General features: G+C 43.4%; 1 protein-coding gene across 9 annotated transcripts in view; it reads left to right on the top strand.

Annotated features, from left to right (window-relative positions):
• Positions 1-848: 848 nt before the first annotated feature.
• Positions 849-17,329, top strand: part of CAMK2D (calcium/calmodulin dependent protein kinase II delta) — a 118,063-nt gene continuing 101,582 nt past the window's right edge. For 8 of the 9 annotated variants that reach the window (XM_062493149.1, XM_062493151.1, XM_062493158.1 and 5 more), the window contains exons 1-2: positions 849-913; positions 1,615-1,709. In XM_062493149.1, the coding sequence (XP_062349133.1) occupies positions 849-913; positions 1,615-1,709 (160 nt within the window). The remainder of the gene's footprint in view (positions 914-1,614; positions 1,710-17,329) is intronic. The other variant, XM_062493156.1, reaches the window with a different exon arrangement.

Consider the following 17,329-nt stretch of genomic DNA (forward strand, 5'->3'; position numbering starts at 1 on the left):
CCTCCGGTCCCCGCGCGCGGCCGGGGCTGCTGTGACGTCACGAGGTGCCCGGTGCATCCGTGTGTCCGTCCGTGTCCCCCTTCCCGTTCCCGCCCCCCTCCCTCCGCGCGCGCGGCGGGGGCCCCTGCAACGTCACGGCCCCTTGCCCGCGAGCGCACTCGCACGCGCTTCCCGCCGCGCGCCCTCCCTCGGGCGAGGCGTGACGTCACAGGCGGCCACCGAGGAGAGGCGCGCGGGGCGGGGGGGGGGGGCGCGGGCAGGTGCATCCGCTTCCCTCAGGGCGCCGCCCGCCGCCGTCCCGGCGCAGCGCCCGGGGAAAAGTCTGTGTTCGCGCTCCGGAGGACGGTGAGCAGCTTTTTCCCGTGCTCCGACCGTCAGTGTGAGTCCCCCGTGGGTGTCGCGCCGTCCCCGACGGCAGAGAGTCGCGGGCCGGGGTCGCTAGGGGGAGGCACGGCACCGGCGGACGGGCTGAGGCGGGGGAGAGCGGGAAGAGAGGGAGCGCCGCGCCCCCCGCCCCGCTTTTGCTTTGCCTTTTGCCGCTCGTTTTCCCTGGCGGGCGTGAGGGAACGAGGAGGATACGTATTTATATATTTATTTATTTATTTACTTAGTTATTTATTTAAATATTTGTTTGCTTGCTTCCCTAAAGGGTGAGGGGAGGGGAGAGGGAAGACCGGAGGAGGGCGCGGAGGCAACGCCGTCACCAGAGGAGGCGGTGGCGGGGAAGAGGAGGAGAAGAAGCCGGCGCGGAGCCTCACCTCGCCTCGCCTCGCCTCGCCTCACAGCCCCTCGGCCGTCCCCGCCTCGCCGACCACGGCCGCCGGAGTCACCGGCGGCCGCCCGTCCTCATGATGGCCTCGACCACTTGCACACGCTTCACCGACGAGTACCAGCTCTTCGAGGAGCTCGGAAAGTAAGGACAGAACGGGGGTGAAGGCGCCGGAGGCTGTAGGGGTCGGTGCGGGAGCCTCGGCGGGGAGCGCGCCGCGCCCGGCGCTCCCTCACCGCTGCCCAGGGCCCCGCGGGAGTGCCCGGGCTCCAGCCATACGGCCCCGGGGTGGCGAGGGGCGCTGGGTGGATGGCGGGGAACTGCCCTCACCCCCCCCCCCCCCCCCCCCCCCCCCGTGCCGCTATTTCGTATTATTTCTTCTTATTTATTTTTTATTGTTATTTTTAGCTCTAAGGCTGTCGCGGGGTGGAGGTCCCGATCTGTGAGGGGCGGCGGAGTGCGGCGGGCGCCCCCCAGCGGCGGGGCGGGAGGCGCAGCCCTGAGCGCCATATTGGGTGTCGTCCCCCCGGTGTCACCGCCGAGGGGGACACGGCCACCGCCGCCCCGTGTCCCACCGTGCTCTGCCGGCAGGGACAACGCTGAAAGCCCGCCCGCCCTCCACCGCAGCTAGCGGGGTTGGTCACACGGCTTCTACCCCGCAGAGTTCACTGTTCAGCTGAATAAAATCAATGCTGACCGTCCCTGTCAGTAAACCAGAAAATCCTTTTTTTTTTTTTTTTTTTTTTAATTCTGCCGACATCACACCCCTCCGTGCTGCCCGTTAGCCAGTAATGGCAGTGGAGTGTTTCAGTTGGACTGACACTTTGCCCGGTTTTGGTTTCCAGAGGGGCGTTCTCCGTCGTGAGGAGGTGTATGAAAATCACCACAGGACAAGAGTACGCTGCCAAAATTATCAACACCAAAAAGCTTTCAGCTAGGGGTGGGTATATTTTAATCTGCTGTTTATGGTGCCTCCTCCTTGTTTCTTGTGTTCACGTGCTAAACATTAGGAAATGATAAAAATAGCTTAATGCTTTAACAGATTTTAACAATACGGTTTTAATTATTATTTCTTTGATTTGAATTTTTTTCCTTTGATGCCTGGGTTTTTTTCTATGTTAAATGTTTCATGGATTGACTGCATGGAAGTCAGAGGTTGCTGTAAAGCATTTCCAGAAAAGATGTTCAGAAACTAAAATCTAACATGATGCAGTCCATTCATTTTTGAATCTGAATAACTTAAGTCAGAAGCATTTTGACAGTTTTTGTGGGGGTTTTTTTGGAAGGGTGGGGATAGTCAATAACAAGTTTCCATTGCAGTTTTTATTTCCAACGTTATAGCTTCACTGAATTTTGTATTCCTATTGCATTTAAACGTGACTATTAGGGACTATCTGCTTATGAGTGAATGAGGAAAAATGTACTTTTACCTCAGATGGAACTTTTTTGTGAAAAGAAAATTACGATAAGGAAGAACACCACGTGTTTTGAGCTAACCATAGTGGAGAAAGTGGCTCTGATGAAGCGGCGAGGAGTGTTATTGTCACAAGGCTGCTGCACAGCTTGTTTCTGCCTCGCCTCTGATATGTGTGTGTGTGTGTGTGTGTGTGTGTGTGTGTGTGTGCAGCAGCTTGTCAGCAGCAGCGGAGGGGTTGTTATGATACAATGTAGGTAAATATACACACGGTGTGGGCTGCTGTTGTGGGAAGGGAGTCTTAGCGGTGCCGCGTCAACTGCTCGTTAATTCCCAGCTGGAGATCCTGTGTCCCGGTGTCGGGGATTAGGGATCACCGCCGGCCCTTACGTTATCTTTGTCTTTTATGCGAATGTGTACAGAACGCGGGACTGAATAAGTCAACAGTGTCAGAGCCTAAACATGTTTGTGACTGGTCTGCTTCTGGTAAATGGCAGCTTGAAGTCATTCGATTTAAATATAAAACATTGCATAGAAACATATGACAAGTTCTGATAACATGCTGCTCTCTAATAAAGATCTTTCATTGATTGTTACTTGCAGTTGGTGAAAGTTGTGCGAAAATTTACTTTCTGCTGAATTTAATAAGTCTTCTCAGTCTCACTGCAAGATTATTTTTTGCTTTATTTTTGAAATGTTATATAAATTTTTGTTTGTACAGTTACAGGCTTGAAGGTGGGTTAAGAAATTTATTATACTTGAGGTAAATATTTTCACAAGTTTGCTTCAAACAAATTTCTTTTTATTGTTTAGCACACTAATGTGATCTGTTGGATTTTGATGCTAAAAAAAAATACCACACAGTGTGATTTTATAGATCTGAGTAATTTTCAGCAGAAAAGCTATACCAAGGTCATCAGATTACTGCTAACAAGTGCTGAACCATGTGCCAGTAGCCAGGTTACCAATGTGCCGTGGGCTATGTGTGTGATGAGGTGAATCCTGCAAGGCTGGGCTAAATGAGGAAAAACTGGGCCTTCCTAATTTCTCATCCTTGGGCTTGCACTGGATTTCAAGCTGGAATTGTTGTTCTTTGGTTATGCCAGGACCAAGCTGGTCCTTGATGGCTCTGTTACGGAGTGGAAGCACATTTGGGAGAATTGGGCTCAGAAAAATGGAACGAGGTAAATTTGTTACAGAGTTTTCTGTGGGTTGAACCCATAGAGGAAGGGGTTACACTTCAGAGCTGAGCTGTGGAATGTCCTTTCCAATCAGAACGTACCTGGTGCCTGTCCATGAATGCAGGTCAGGGAGTCCCATCTTTGGGACTCATCCCCTCATCCCCCTTCCCATCTTTGTTTTCAGACTTCCCAAAAGCAATTGCAGTTTTTCACTTGCTGGTGTTTTTTGTTTAGTTTGGGTTTGGTTTTTTTTTTTTTTTTTTGCTTTTTTTTGTGGAGGTTGTTTTGGGTTTCAGCACTTAAAAATCTACTAAGCAGTTTCTGAAGAGCATGTTTCTTGAAGAAATCTTTAAATTCTTCTGAGGCAATTTTTTTAATTGCAGAAAGGTGCATCTAAATGGCCCTTATGGTGCCACAAAACTAAACATGAAAAAGCCTCAAACTGTGATGCTTTCTCCTGGCTGACATTGTGGATGGAGTTGATAAGTGCTGCTTTTAGATCTGAGTTTTGTCCTACTCCATCTGAGCTGCTGTATGAGGAGGTAGCAGTTCACTTCTGTGTGTCAGACCTACTGAAACACTCATTCCAGTGTCAGTCCTTGGTTCAGCTTCATCTGTGAGCACAGTTAAGAGGAAAAGTGTCTTCTTGGCTTGGAAATGTGTTCCTTGTGTGTTCCTTGTCTAGTGCGTGCTTCCCTTGAAATCTTTTAAATAAAATGTCAAATCTGTGCCTTTTTGTTTCCCACACTGGATGAGAGAGGTTTTCAGTGTGTGGATGGAGGAGTCAAGACTAAATGAAACTTCCTTAAAGTACTTTGGAAATTAGAAATTATTGAAGTGGCTTCAGCCCAGTCAGAGCAATAGTTGTCTTTTCTTCCCCTCTTCATTTCAGCCATAGATGTTAATGGAGATTGATCCAAACTCTTACTTTAGTAGTCTTTGTAAATGTGAGCTGGTCACCAGCTGATGCCAGTGAAGGTGTGTTCCCATCAGTTTCCCTGTACAGTTACAGGGAAGTCTCAAGCAAATTGCCTGTGTGTATAAGCATGGGCTTTGGCTGGAATTGGGAGGGGAAAAGGAAGCTGTGCCTCCTGTTCTAGCAGAAGGAACCTTTGTGCTTTCAAATTGATGGTCACTTGCTTACAGAATTCCAATTCCATTATTTTCTAATTTTAGTAGTAGAAGTAATAAACATTTTCAGTTTGAATCTCTTTCAGTATAGCAAAAATGTTTTTGCAATTTATAATTACTTGTATTCTCATTTCAGGTATTTTTAAGGTGCTCTTCAGGGTTTCAATTTTGGTGTTTTCTAAGTCTCCTGGAGCATCAAACTGATACTAGAATATCGACAGCTAGTTTTGTATCAATAGAGTATGTTCTTGCACAAGGTGATTATGGTGCTGATTGTAGGAAAGGAAGGGCATAAGAAGGTGGGTTACCCCTCCAAAATGGAGTGTAGCAATGTACAAGAACTCAGACTACCAGGAATAAAGTGAAGAACATGTGTTTGCTGGTTCTGGGTTCTGTATGGTTTCATCTGATGGAGTCTTTGGGATTTCCTTACTATTCAGTAAAGGCTTGGGCTTGTCTGTGTTGTTTGCTGTGTGTAGAAACCCATGCAGATAAGGGAACTTCTGTGAAGTGACTTTTTCCCTGTCTGTTCCAAATAACGGTGTTGGATTTTGTTCCTTTTTGCCAAAATTTGTGTGTCTTTTTCCTTCTCTTTTCAGAGTCTTCTAGCTTTGATCCAAATTGATTTCATTTGAGCAGTCCCATTTTCTTGGAAGGTTTAGCCCTCATTTTCTGTCCTCAAAAAAAAAAAAAAAAAAAAAATTGGGTAAGAGCTTGCTTTTCTGGTGGTACTTGAAAAGGTGAAGCCGTGATAGATTTTCACTGGGTATACCTGTTGGCAGTAACTCCTACTGACAGTTCCTTGTGGGTGGAAGCACGGTGCCTTCAGCGTGGTGTGACGGTGTCTGTGGGAGGAGGAGGATGTTCCAGTCCCTTTGCTTTTCTGAGGAGCTCATGCCAAGAGCTGGGCACACCTCTGCCAGCCCTTGGGCTGCTGCAGCAGAGCTACGAGCGCTCTGTTGACGAGTGCATGTGCTGCAAGGAGCGACACGAGAGGCAGCTGGAGGTTATCGCTGCTTCCCGAAAAACTCTCGTGAGCTCTCAGGGACCAGCCGTTCCATTAGCTTCAAGCCGTGGGGGTGGCACTGGTTATTCATCTGCCTTCTTAGCAGGAAATTGCCCAAATCTTTTCCCGTATTTCTGCTGTTGTTCTTTGCTATGAGCTGGTGCCTGCAGGTGCACGACGCAGCCAGAGGGACTGGAGCGATGGGGCTCACCTGCAGCCAGCTCCGATGGGCGCGGAGGCTGCAAACCCCACCCCGTGGGAACAGCCTTTTGTGCACTGGGCTGTGGGAAGAGTTTCAGCCTCGAAAGCTCTCCAAGTAGGGCACCTCACGATCCCTAAAGTGATTTAAAGTATATTAGGGACATGAATGAAATAGGAAGCGTATATAGGGTAGTATTTTTCGGCGCAGCTTTTCGTGATGCAGAGGTAAACGTTTTTGATGTGTCACTAGACTAACATTTCCTTTAGTCAGGTAGCTTGTGTCAGCCCGTGCCAGATGTTGTACAGGAAGGCAAGCTCTAATAAGGCTTCCAGTGCTCCATAGGAGGAGAAAATAATTCTTTCTAATCTAGCTCAAGATGCTAATCTCTGAAGCACACATTTACCTGTGCCGGTTTATTACAACGTGTGTATTTTTAAAGTTAAATTCTGTTCTTAGGCACACTTGATGTTACTCCTGCACAGGCAGGACTAGCCTTGAGGGCTTTTAGTTGTCAGTGAGGCAGATTGTGTCTTTGTGAGGACAAGATTTAAGCTTGGGATTTTAGTGGTTTTCTTCCCTGTCTTGCTGTAGTCTTGTTTCTCTTGTTACAAATTGTCATTAAGAGTGTTTTAAAACTTTTTTTCTAGTTTGTAAGAAGGCTCACCTGGTAACATGCAGTCACCCTTTTTTACATTTGTCCTCAATGTTTGTGTTCAGCTTAGTCATGGCATTCTTTGTGGTTTGACATTGTTGTAACACAGTCATTTGAATGTTTATCTGCAAGTATTTGTTTAATTGCAAATTACGGTAATTTAGCAGGCTACTGGTTCTGTTGAAATTGACTCCCTTCAGACAGGGAAGGCTAGTAGAGAGAGAGGAATGTTATTAAAAAAACAAACAAACAAAAAAAAACAAAACAAACCTCAACAGGGATGATTTTTGGTTAGGTGCTCTGTTTTGTGAAGGTTTGGAGCTTTTAAATCTGTTTTGGTTTTATCATTTATTCTGTTTTGGTGTTAATGAAAACCCCAAACTTTTGAATACCGGTGAGAATGGCGACTTTCAAACTCTGTGATGAGTGTTGATTGGTAGTAATTCATTCTAACAGTTAAGATAGATTTGAAATGAAATGTCCTGTGGGTTCCTAGTTAAATTATTCATAACAATTGCTGATTTCAATAATGTCACTTCTGGAGTTTTTGCAAAAGAGTCATTTACTCTCTCCACTGTGACTGGAATTTCTCTGAGCGTGGCACAGAGAATGAAAAGGTGTTTGCATCATCTGTCAGCTCATTAGGGGAAGGGAGGGAAATGCATATCAAAGGAGATTATTGGGCATTTACTTGGCTACTGGTCTCCAACCTCTTTCTGTCAGAAGTTAGACGTTTTGGCACTGATTCATGCTCTTGTTCTTTTCCTGCTAAGTGAAGACTTAGCTGCACATTTGAGCAGCTCCGTTTGGGGAATTGCTTCTGTTGGGAGGGAAGGGAGAACTTAAGGTGCAAGGGAGAATGCAAAGGGAATACCTTTCCTGAGCTTGCACATCCTGATACTGAAATAGGGGATGTGTTCTGTCCCTCCTGGTCTGAGAGAGAAGGTTTTGCTGTGTTCCAATGGTGCTTCTGAGTGAAAGGTTTGGGTCAAATAGAAAAAGTAAGAAATTAATACTATGGTCAACGCTTGGCATTTTTTGTAGGTTGGTTCTGTTTGTTTGCATGTAATACCATACATAGAAAACATGCTTTTATGGGAAGCCACAGGCCAGCTCAGGTGTTTGACTTGGATCTGACAGCCGGGTAGAAATACACTTGTTCCTGGAAGGACTGAGATTAGGCACAGACCAGTCCTCCAGAAATCCAATTTCAAAACCTCACTAAACAGTGGGATTGAAATGTGAAAATCCTGCCACATATAGGCATGTGTTGATCCAAATGCTAAACACTGATGCACCTTCTCAGATTGTGATTAGGGGTACGTGGAGTCATCTCTGCTATGATTCTTCCCTCTTCTGTGATTCCACAGTCTGGTTTGGGGTTTGAATTAACTTTTTTTTTTTTTTTTTCCCCCCTTGCGTAATTGAGGAACGTATGATTTAAGAGACTGGAATAAAAGTCAGTGAAATATTTTGCTTTGTGAATGTATGTACTGCCAAAATAGTGCTTTTTAAATGTCTGTCCTTCATTTGACCTTCTGAGAGATGTAGGCCAGGGTGTTTGATACATCCATCTTCCTCCTTCATACACATATATTGCACATTTGTCAAATGCTTTGTGAGGATCTTGTGGGGAGTTAGGGAGATCACGTGAGAAATATGACTTCCTCTGTGCTTTGAAAGAGGTTACTAGAGAACAAAACCTTAACTTAACAATGGCAGTTCCTTTGTTGAATTCCTTATTAGAAATAATTGTGCTTTGAATTTGAACAGACATCTGCTCTGTTGTGGAGGGGCACAGGAGTCCAATCTGTCTGTTTATTCCTTAGATGTATTGAGCTTGTGTACATCTTGGAGTTTGTTGCATGTTTGTGCAACCTCCTCATCTATATAATCCTTGTGTTATAAGAAATGTCTTGTGCGTGGTAGCAGGGAGGGTGGAGAACTTGTGTGACGCGGGGTTGGTATTTTCTTCCAGGAACACTGTTGTGCTGTTACCCAGTGTCATTTTCTAGATTGTTGTCAGCTTGTTCTGAATTGATTTGAATTGTTTGAATCAGAGAATTCTCTTCTAAGCTTTGCAGTCCTGATAATTTGTGTAGCATCTGATCAGAAGCTGCTGGATGTGTTCAGCTATGCTGAGGGATTACTTCATTCCTCTTGAATCTGTTCTTCTAGATGCCACTGAACAGAAGCAGTAGCTGTCAGAAAAGTCAGGGAGGGGCATCTTTTGCAAATTTGCACAGGTGTCTTATCCCTGATGGAGCTTCTTTTCTGATCTGGGGCCCCTTTAGTAGGAATTGTGAAGTGTAAATGGTGCTACAGCATATATTTTGTTTTTTCTAATTAGGTTTTTCAGCCTAGAAAATGATAGGTAATGTGCTGAGCAAACATTACAGAGATGTTGGCGCAGTTATTGGTTTAAATGGGTTGTATTTAGTAGAAAGGAACTTTTCCTACCTGGTGGTTTGAGGGAGCTTCTGTTAGATGAATTACTGACCTTTTGTCAATACTCTGTATTTAACAGGAAAATTTGAGAGTAAAATATGCAGGCTTAATTAAAAAATAAAAAAACCCCTCAACTGCCCAGAAGTAACCAAGTGGATTTTAGCAATTAGAAATGTGATGTTCTGGATATTTGGTGGTTGAGGTGAAGCGTTTTATCTTGTCATGAGAGGCTTTTAAAGAAATTGTACCAAGAACCATGAATTCATCTCTGCCACATAAATCAAGTTAAAATCCTGGTGATGCTTTCCAAGAGAGCTGTCTGGCACCCGTGAAACCAGGATTAATTTAGGTTTGGCAGTCTCTTTGAACTTGAATATAGAGTGTGTTTGTATATGTTCACAACTGGTTGTGGGGTTTCTTTTGCTCAGCTCCAGCCAAATCATTCATTTTGGGCCGTCATTTGGACCGTGTCTCCCGCTGTCCTACACGTGCTCTGTAGGGACTTGGATCTCTTTACCATGCAGCAGTTTTGACTCTGTCGTTGGCACTGCTGTAGAAAGCAGGGTTGTGGTCAGCTTCCACTGGATGGAGAACTTGACCTAAACCCATCTTTAGCCAGAGGTTACGTTGTGCTGAATTAAAAACTCCAAAACCTATCTTATAATAATATATTTTTTAAAAGGTATGAACCAAGTGTTTGCTGGCTTGAGCGAGCAGCTGCATTAATTTGGACAGATGTGTATTGAGCAATGTGTAGAGCTAGGGCAGTTAACTCTGGCTTGTGTGTGTGGTCTGCAGACAGGTTTAGCCCTTCTGAAGAACCTTTGAGCTCCCTGGTCACCAGCTGGCAGTGCCCTCACCTTTGAAGCAGTCATTAATTTGCCCAGCATTCCTGGCACTCACTGGGAAACGTGGCACAGAGCAGGCTCCGGGCCCTGCGCTCCCTGCCCAGCTGGGAACACTGACAAGCCTTTATGCAAGTGCCAAGGGTAGCACACCTCTGCTGTAAAGTTTCATCATCTCAGCACGTGAGGGGCAGAGAAAAGCAAACTTGGAGCCTTGAAGCTCATATTTGTGGGCAGCAATTCATCACCAGTGTTTTCAGAACTTTGTTCCCGATTTAATTGTAGTTGGGAACTGCTTGCTTGTAAGTTTGCCACAATGTGAATGCAAGTGTTGCAGCAAGTCACGTTGCATATTCATGTAGCTGCACAAACAGATGGGGTTCCTACATAAAATCCATATTTGACAATCTGATGGGATTTGCCAAGGCTTAGCTTCCATTTAAATTATAACCTCTTGGAGAGATAGGTTTGTGATTTAATGAGTCAAGAGGGGCCTTTGGGTTATTTGTATTGCATAGCAGTTTTCAAGTCGGGGCTTAGGTGTGATTTTGGTTTGGGAGACTTCTTGTAGGAATGGTTGTAATGGGCTGTTTCTCATTACAGCAAGTACTTGCCAAATTGAGAGATTTCTTTTGAAACCTTATTTGTCTCATGTTACTCATATCTTGCAGAAAGTGAGGATGTGAATGCAGTTACAGCATGGACAGGCTGCTGCTGCTGTGGTGCTGTCTTGCAGGGAGGATTTTATTCTGTAGGGCAGATGACCTTTGGTTTCCCTCAGGGCAGCTCCAGGTGCTGCTGAACATTCATTGTTAAAACACACTGAAGAGCTGCTTCACACCGGGTGTTTTTAATAGAAAGATGTCACTAATGTTAAATGGCTCCATGATGCAAGTAAGGATCACTGTAGAAGCCTCCAAAAACTCCACTTTCCCATTATTTATTAAATGCTATAGTTATAAAAATGAAAAGCTCATCTTGGTGTTTTTTATACTGAGTCTCCTGCTTCTAAAATAAAACCCCCTTGGGTGCAAGGTAGCTTCCTACTCGTTGGATTGCTGCTCGTGTCATAAAACCCCTCCTTTTTCAGGAATTATTAGTATCACTGCTCCAAATGGCGGAGGGGAAAAAACAGGTTTTCTGTCACATTTTGCTATCTTTTCATGATGCTTTGATGGTGTTCGTCATTGATACTCAGTGAACTTTCACGTGTTAAAACCCTTTCTAGTTGCTCCCTCTTTCAGTCAAAGCCTCCTGCTGGTCTGTTAATGTGGGAGCAGTGCAAGATTCATAGGCAAGCATAGATTGGTGCTGGATGGAAGAGCTTCCAAAGCCTGGTGACATTTCTTTTAATACCTGTAGCACTCCATGGTCTTTCATGGCTGTTGCATTTTTAGGGGGAAGGAAGAGGAAAAAAGCCACTGGTTCAGTGCACTGTGCATGTGCACGTGCGCACGTGAGATGCAGAAGAAGATCTGGCAGAGCCTGTGTGTACCCAGCCAGCTTGTTTGCTCTAGGAAAGTGATTCATGCTGAACGATCTGTTAACTTAGAGTCTCTTTACTTGTAATGAGGGCAGGAATTAGTGTCTTGAAATTTTTATTTATTTGTGTTAAACACGATTTATCTCTCTAAATGAAGTATATAAATTGCTTTCATTGCCATGTTAATCAAAACATGTAGCGAGATGAATTTTCCCAGAGCAGAAGTTGCTTATGTGTGGTCCATCCCCTCTGCTTGGAGCTGTGTTTAGTACTAGAGGTGTTTCGGAGACGAGATCAGTGACACGGTGACACAGCTCAGCCTTGCAGGCTCGTGGTGGGAAGCTCAGTATCTTGGAAATGCTTTGAGGAATCCCAAAAGAAGAGGACAAGTACTCACATGTTACATGCATTTCCAGTCTTTAATTGGTGCAGATTTTATTAAGTTTCAAAATAATGGAATTGATTTTCATGTTTTGTCTGCATTTTTTCAAAATAGTTAAATTTGGTCGCAGTGTGTTCTTGTAGCCATGTCCATCTCACAGCTGTTACATCCCAACATTCAGATTCCTAGAAGTGCAAAATACTTGGAAAAGAATGGGATAGGATAAATAGGATTCATTCACTTCCATCACCTTTAAATAAGGCTCATTCCTCTGTTGCAAACTGTCTTGCTTACATAGTTTTGAGGGCTCTACCAATAGTCAAAGCCAAGTCGTGTTCAGAGTCATGTTTTGGTTGTCAGTGGTCTGCTGTTTGTTGCATGAAGCAGGAAAACCAGGTCTAGTAAAACTGGACCTTTGCACTTCCAAATCACGTTTGTCCGCTGTCGGACTTTTGCAGGATAAGAGAACAACTGAGCATTTATCACCGGGAGCTGGCCTTCAGTGAAAATTAGGAAATGAAATTCAAGTGTATTCAAGGCAAAGTTGAGTCCTTCAACAGAATAAATAATCTGATGCAGTAATCAAGCTCTATCTGAAAATTAGCTGGGGAGGTAAGTGGGTTGGTTCTTTTCACTTTACTGAGAACAGAATTTACTACTGCCCTCTTAATTCAGAGGCTTTTCTGATTTACAGCCCAAATTTAGTCGTGGATGAGTCGTTGTTGTCTGTGCCTGGGCTGTCCTTCAGAGAAGGCTTCATCTTTCATCAAGCATTTACCAAGGACCTTCTTATTCTCATTTTTTGATGTGCCAGCCATGTTCCCTTAGCTTCCTCCTGTATGACAAACTTGCCATTATTATTGCCATTCTTCTTATGCATCCTACAAGCTCATTTGCATATTTATATGTGGATGTTTGGAGTGTGGAATTGGAGTTGACCAGAAAAACAAACCACTAGGGGAGGTCATCTGAGTATCTTGAGTATCACTGGTGTCTTTATGGGAGGATGAATTCCAGTGTTTATTTACAGATGGATTTTTCTGATTCCGAGGCTGACGCTGAAGGAACTCATTTAGTCATTTCACTTCAGCTTTGCTATTCAGCGCTAGGTTTCATGTCAATTCTTTTACCCATTGTCTGCCAATTTCGAAGTTAGTTTGGTGATCTCTATTTTTTTTCTCATCCCCAGATGCCTCATTTTCTTTGTTTCTGCATCCTAAATGTTGGAGCCTTGCAGGAGGTTTTGATCCCTGTCTGGAAAAATTCCCTGGAGTACTGTTTTAGAGGACTCACAGTAACTGATATGCAAAGATGTAGGTAGCTGCAGGGTTTTTTGTAGAGTTTCTCAGACCATGCATATTGAGACAGACCCAAGTCCAAACCCATTTCTTACCATCACAGCAATGTTGTGCAGTTCTTGACACAGTAGCTTTCTATAGCCTGCTGTTCCTGTCACCTCTGTGCAAGGTCGAGTGGAAACTGCTGTGAAAATAGCTCGATGAAACCAAGCTAAATTAGGAGTAGTTTCTGTTGAGTGTTGACTTGTCTCTGCAACCACAGATGCTCATCTAGTCGACAAAATGGCTAAAGAAACAGAAAATCGTGCCAGTGCACTAAGGGCTGCGTAGTTCATTGTTTCAAGTTCTATTGACTCACACACTAAATAAACTCAAACACTTCAAAATGTTACTAATTGTTGATGACTGGTTCAGTCCATGAGATGCAGTGTGGAAAAATTCCTGACCCGCTCAATAGGGATTTTGAGGGTCTTCCCCACTGCTTTGCACGGTCATTTCTTTTTCTTGATTTTGTTTTCCATCTTAGAGATCCTTTTCCTTCATGTTTGTCTAACTGCGGTTTATAGGCAGCTCATGTTTCCTAGAGCTGTGGTAGTGGACAGCAGACCCCTCCTGAGCAGGGGAAAGGCGCGAGCTCCCGGAGCCTCGAGCGGTGTTGTGTGTTGGTCCCGCGTTGTGAGGGAGCTGAGGCAGCTCCCGGTGACTGTGCTGGTGGGAGGGGGTGTGCGAGAGGGCTCGGACGCTGCTCGTCCCAGGTTTGAACTCCTGAATGCGGGGACTGTGGTTGGGGCTGTTTTCAACAAAACAGGTTGGTTCTATTGATATCAAGTCTCTACAGTCTGACCTGGAAACTGAAGGGATTTGACATAAACCGGCAGCAGTTGGGTGTTGAGCAATAACATCAATGTGACAAGTAACATGCTGAGCTGTACCAAGAGCCATGAATACTCCTGAGATCAGCGTCTGGCTTTGCCTCTGTCAGGCTTTCTTTCCTACAACAGGGAATAGACCTTTTTATTAAAAATTACGTGAAATAGGTTTTGAAATAAAAATTTTTATTAGCAGTGAAGTTCCACAAAAAGGCACATGCTTTGCCTGTTCGGCATAAACTTTTTTAAAGTATTGAGTAGTGTTTTTATAAATATGGAAGATATGTATTTAAATTAGAGGAGTATTAAGTTCCTTCCTCTTCTAAATACTGAGCTTGATTGACTGATTTAACTTTTTAAAGGGGAAGCATGTCCTTTGATGTTGATTTTACTGAATCTTAATAATGAACAAAAAATTGGCGCTGCAGAGATTACAAACCAGAACAACAGAAAAACTCTCTTTATTCTTAGCAAAGCGTTTTGGCTGAGATGGTCCCTGCACCCTGTCGGACTCAGATAATTCTCATTTAGGGGGAAGAAGGGAAGATGTCCACAAGGAGAGCTATGTTCCCTTGTAGGACATGTTACAGGTTGTGAGAGTTAGTTTTACAGAGGGAGGGGGGGAAAGATAACCTCTTATTTGCAGTACTGAAATCCAAACTGAAGGTGTGGAACACATCCATGGTAATTCCAAATTAACACTGCTTCAGTCAGTAAATTCTGTAATCGTACAAGTTAATACTTATATTGTCAGACTTAAATAGCAAACATCAGTGGAACCAGATGTGTTTTCTTAGCATCTCTTTAGTTTTCATCAGTCCGTGCAAGTTCTAGATAAAAAAAATCAGATGATGGTAATGAGAACAGAACTGTATACCTAATGCTACCATGGCATTCCTCTCAAATCTTAGTAAAAGTGATAAATCTTAGATACCTGGAGTTCACCCACCTGCATCTGTATTTCATAGAGCTAATGAATAATCTCAAAGATGATTGGAAAAACATTTTTTAAATTCCCCCTAAATTATATTTTTTAAGTTCAATGTCAGAATGACATGTATAACACCAATCTGGATTACTTGACATGGCTCCAAAATAAGAGGCCAAAACCCAAATAATTGTCTTACTAAGCAGAGATTATCAGCTCCTTTGGCAATGTTACTACTAATATTAGCCAGAAATTTTTTATGGTACCATGATATGTAGCTATGTAAAATTATCACTGAGTTTTGGGTACCCAGAGACTAAACCTGCTTCTCAACTTGCATACTCAGGTGCACAGAAAACAGGAGTTTGTATTTGATGTTTATGTTTTTGAAGGATTCCTCCGCCCTTCGATGTTTTTAAAAAATTGATTTTTCCTTTGCCCAGAAAATAAGGTGTGAAGGGGCCATCCAAAAGATGTGCATATAGACGTGGTCTGAGAGCCTCTGTAGAGGATGTTTAAGCTCATGTGCTTTATTTTGCAACACTCAGGAAATGCTGCTCGTGGGCAGTAATTTTGTTCCACTTCTGTAACCTGATGATGTTCAGTCTGGTACCTGTATCCTTAGCAACTTCTGGTGGGATAATAGAGGGATGTGGATGGTGTCCATGTCTGTGCCATTCATGTATCCTTCTCGTGCACACTTTCTCCACCAACTTTAAGCTGTTAAAGAGCTCCTGCTTTGAGAACCAGTGTTCTCAGTCTGATTCTTAAGGAGGTTTATAACGTAGACATCTGAGTGGCATGTGTAGGTTTGTTGGTTTTTTTGTTTTGTTTTGGTAGACTTTGTTTCTCTTTGGCAATTGCAACACTGAGATGGGGTCCTTGTAATCTCATTAAGAGGTCATCTACTTTAAACTCTCATATTGTCCCTTTTGCTTGAGATGTGCTTGTTTTTTGTTGTTTTTTTTCTGTGTTATGTGATCACTAAGTCTAAAAGAAATTATTGTAGTTAAAATGTTAGAAAATTCTCTTTTAATACGCACACAGTTTTGAATTGAAAGTGTTTAGGTTTTGGATATATTAGGTTGTGGCATACATTTTGACCAAACTTTTGGAAGCCATTTTTGAAGGTTGCTCATTTTCATGGTCATGTTTACCCACACCTACCAGAAATCCATTCTGTTTCAGTTTTAGTTCAGCTTTCTGAATTTCAGTTATAACCTATGTATGATAATGCAAAAATAGTATGTGGGATGCCAGCTGGGGTCTCTTGATGTAAGAGGGGCTCGTTGGCAGAGCATGCATTCCATGCCAGGTGCAGAAGAGGAGGAAAAACAAGTACTGGCATGGCAGAGAGAGGGTCATGGGTAGCAAGAGAGAAGACTGTTATGATTATTTAAAAGTATAAAAAACTGGAAGGTCAAAAACCATGATTATCTTATGGGGTAAGTGGTCTATTGGCTTTTTAACCTGGTTTTTGTTCATAGTTGTACCTTATCAAAAAAGGAAAATATTATCCTGGCTTTCTATGATCCTGTCCCTCTAGCATAAAGGCTGAGGAAGTGTTTGTTGGTAAGAGAGTATTCAGTAGTAAGCTGTAAAAGTGCAGCTTGATCTTATATCAAGATATCAAGAAGAGTAAGACTTTGCAGTGCAGTTAACTTCTAATTGCCTATTTACATTTAATTTGTAAATGTAAAGGATACATTTAATTTGTGAGTGTGGCAAGATTCTTCATATTTTCATGGGACTTTCTGTGAAACAGCTGAATAAAATGCTCTGCCACTGCTTCAGCCTGCTTCTCATTAAATACATTGATATTCTGTGGGGGATTGTTGAGTGACAAGCATTGCAAATGTGCTTGAAGTTTTCCTTAATGACTAAGCTTTCTTGCCTAATATAAAAATGAGCGGCTGCGCAGGAGTGAGCAGTGTTGTCAAACCTGTCATCAAGTTCTCGGAGTTGGTTTGAGTGCTTGCAGTGTTCTTCCTTTAATTGACTTGGAAATTGGCAAAGGTTGCTCATAAATGGGGAAAAGCAATTTTTAAAGGTGGTGGGAAAGTTTAGCTTTATAGTTAACTGTGCAAAGGCCTCAATAATTAGCTGTGGTTTTATTGCCTGCTTTCGTCAGCTTGGGTTTTTTATCTTTTATTTTGAGTAGGACGAAATAACTCTGCAGCCGGTTGACAGTGTTTGTAGGTTGAACCAAATAGAAAGTAAAAAATAGTCTTTTCATTTGTTGGGTGTGCATCTGTTGTCATTACCTGAATGTCACTGGTTTTCCCGTTGTCAGCAAAAGAAAAAAACCTACCTTTACTGCTAAAGAGGTTTAAAATGAAAGTTTTCAGTGTTTGAGAAATGAGAAGTCAGGGTAACAGTTTGGTGACAACAGGCTGAACATGACAGTTCAGAAGCTGTCCTTAGATCTTTGTCTGCTGTGGAGGTGGTAGTTAAAAGGTTGAAGTGCACAGCTTGCTAAGAGCTGCTTTTAATGCCCTCATAATCGTCCATAGCAAAACCCTGTGAAGCTCTGGGAGCATGGCAAGGTGGGGATCTGAGCAGAATCCACAATGAACTCTCCTTTATCTCATCTTTGCATTTAAGCCTCAGCCTAATCTGTCTGTTAGAGGCAGAGGCAGGGCAGTAGTTGTCCTGTGGTGACACCAGTGTCATGACCAGCAGTAAGTGTACTGCCTTTGTCTTGTACCCTTGTGTGATCAG

Source organism: Cinclus cinclus, chromosome 5 (genome assembly GCF_963662255.1).
Source record: "Cinclus cinclus chromosome 5, bCinCin1.1, whole genome shotgun sequence".
Lineage (NCBI taxonomy): Eukaryota > Metazoa > Chordata > Aves > Passeriformes > Cinclidae > Cinclus > Cinclus cinclus.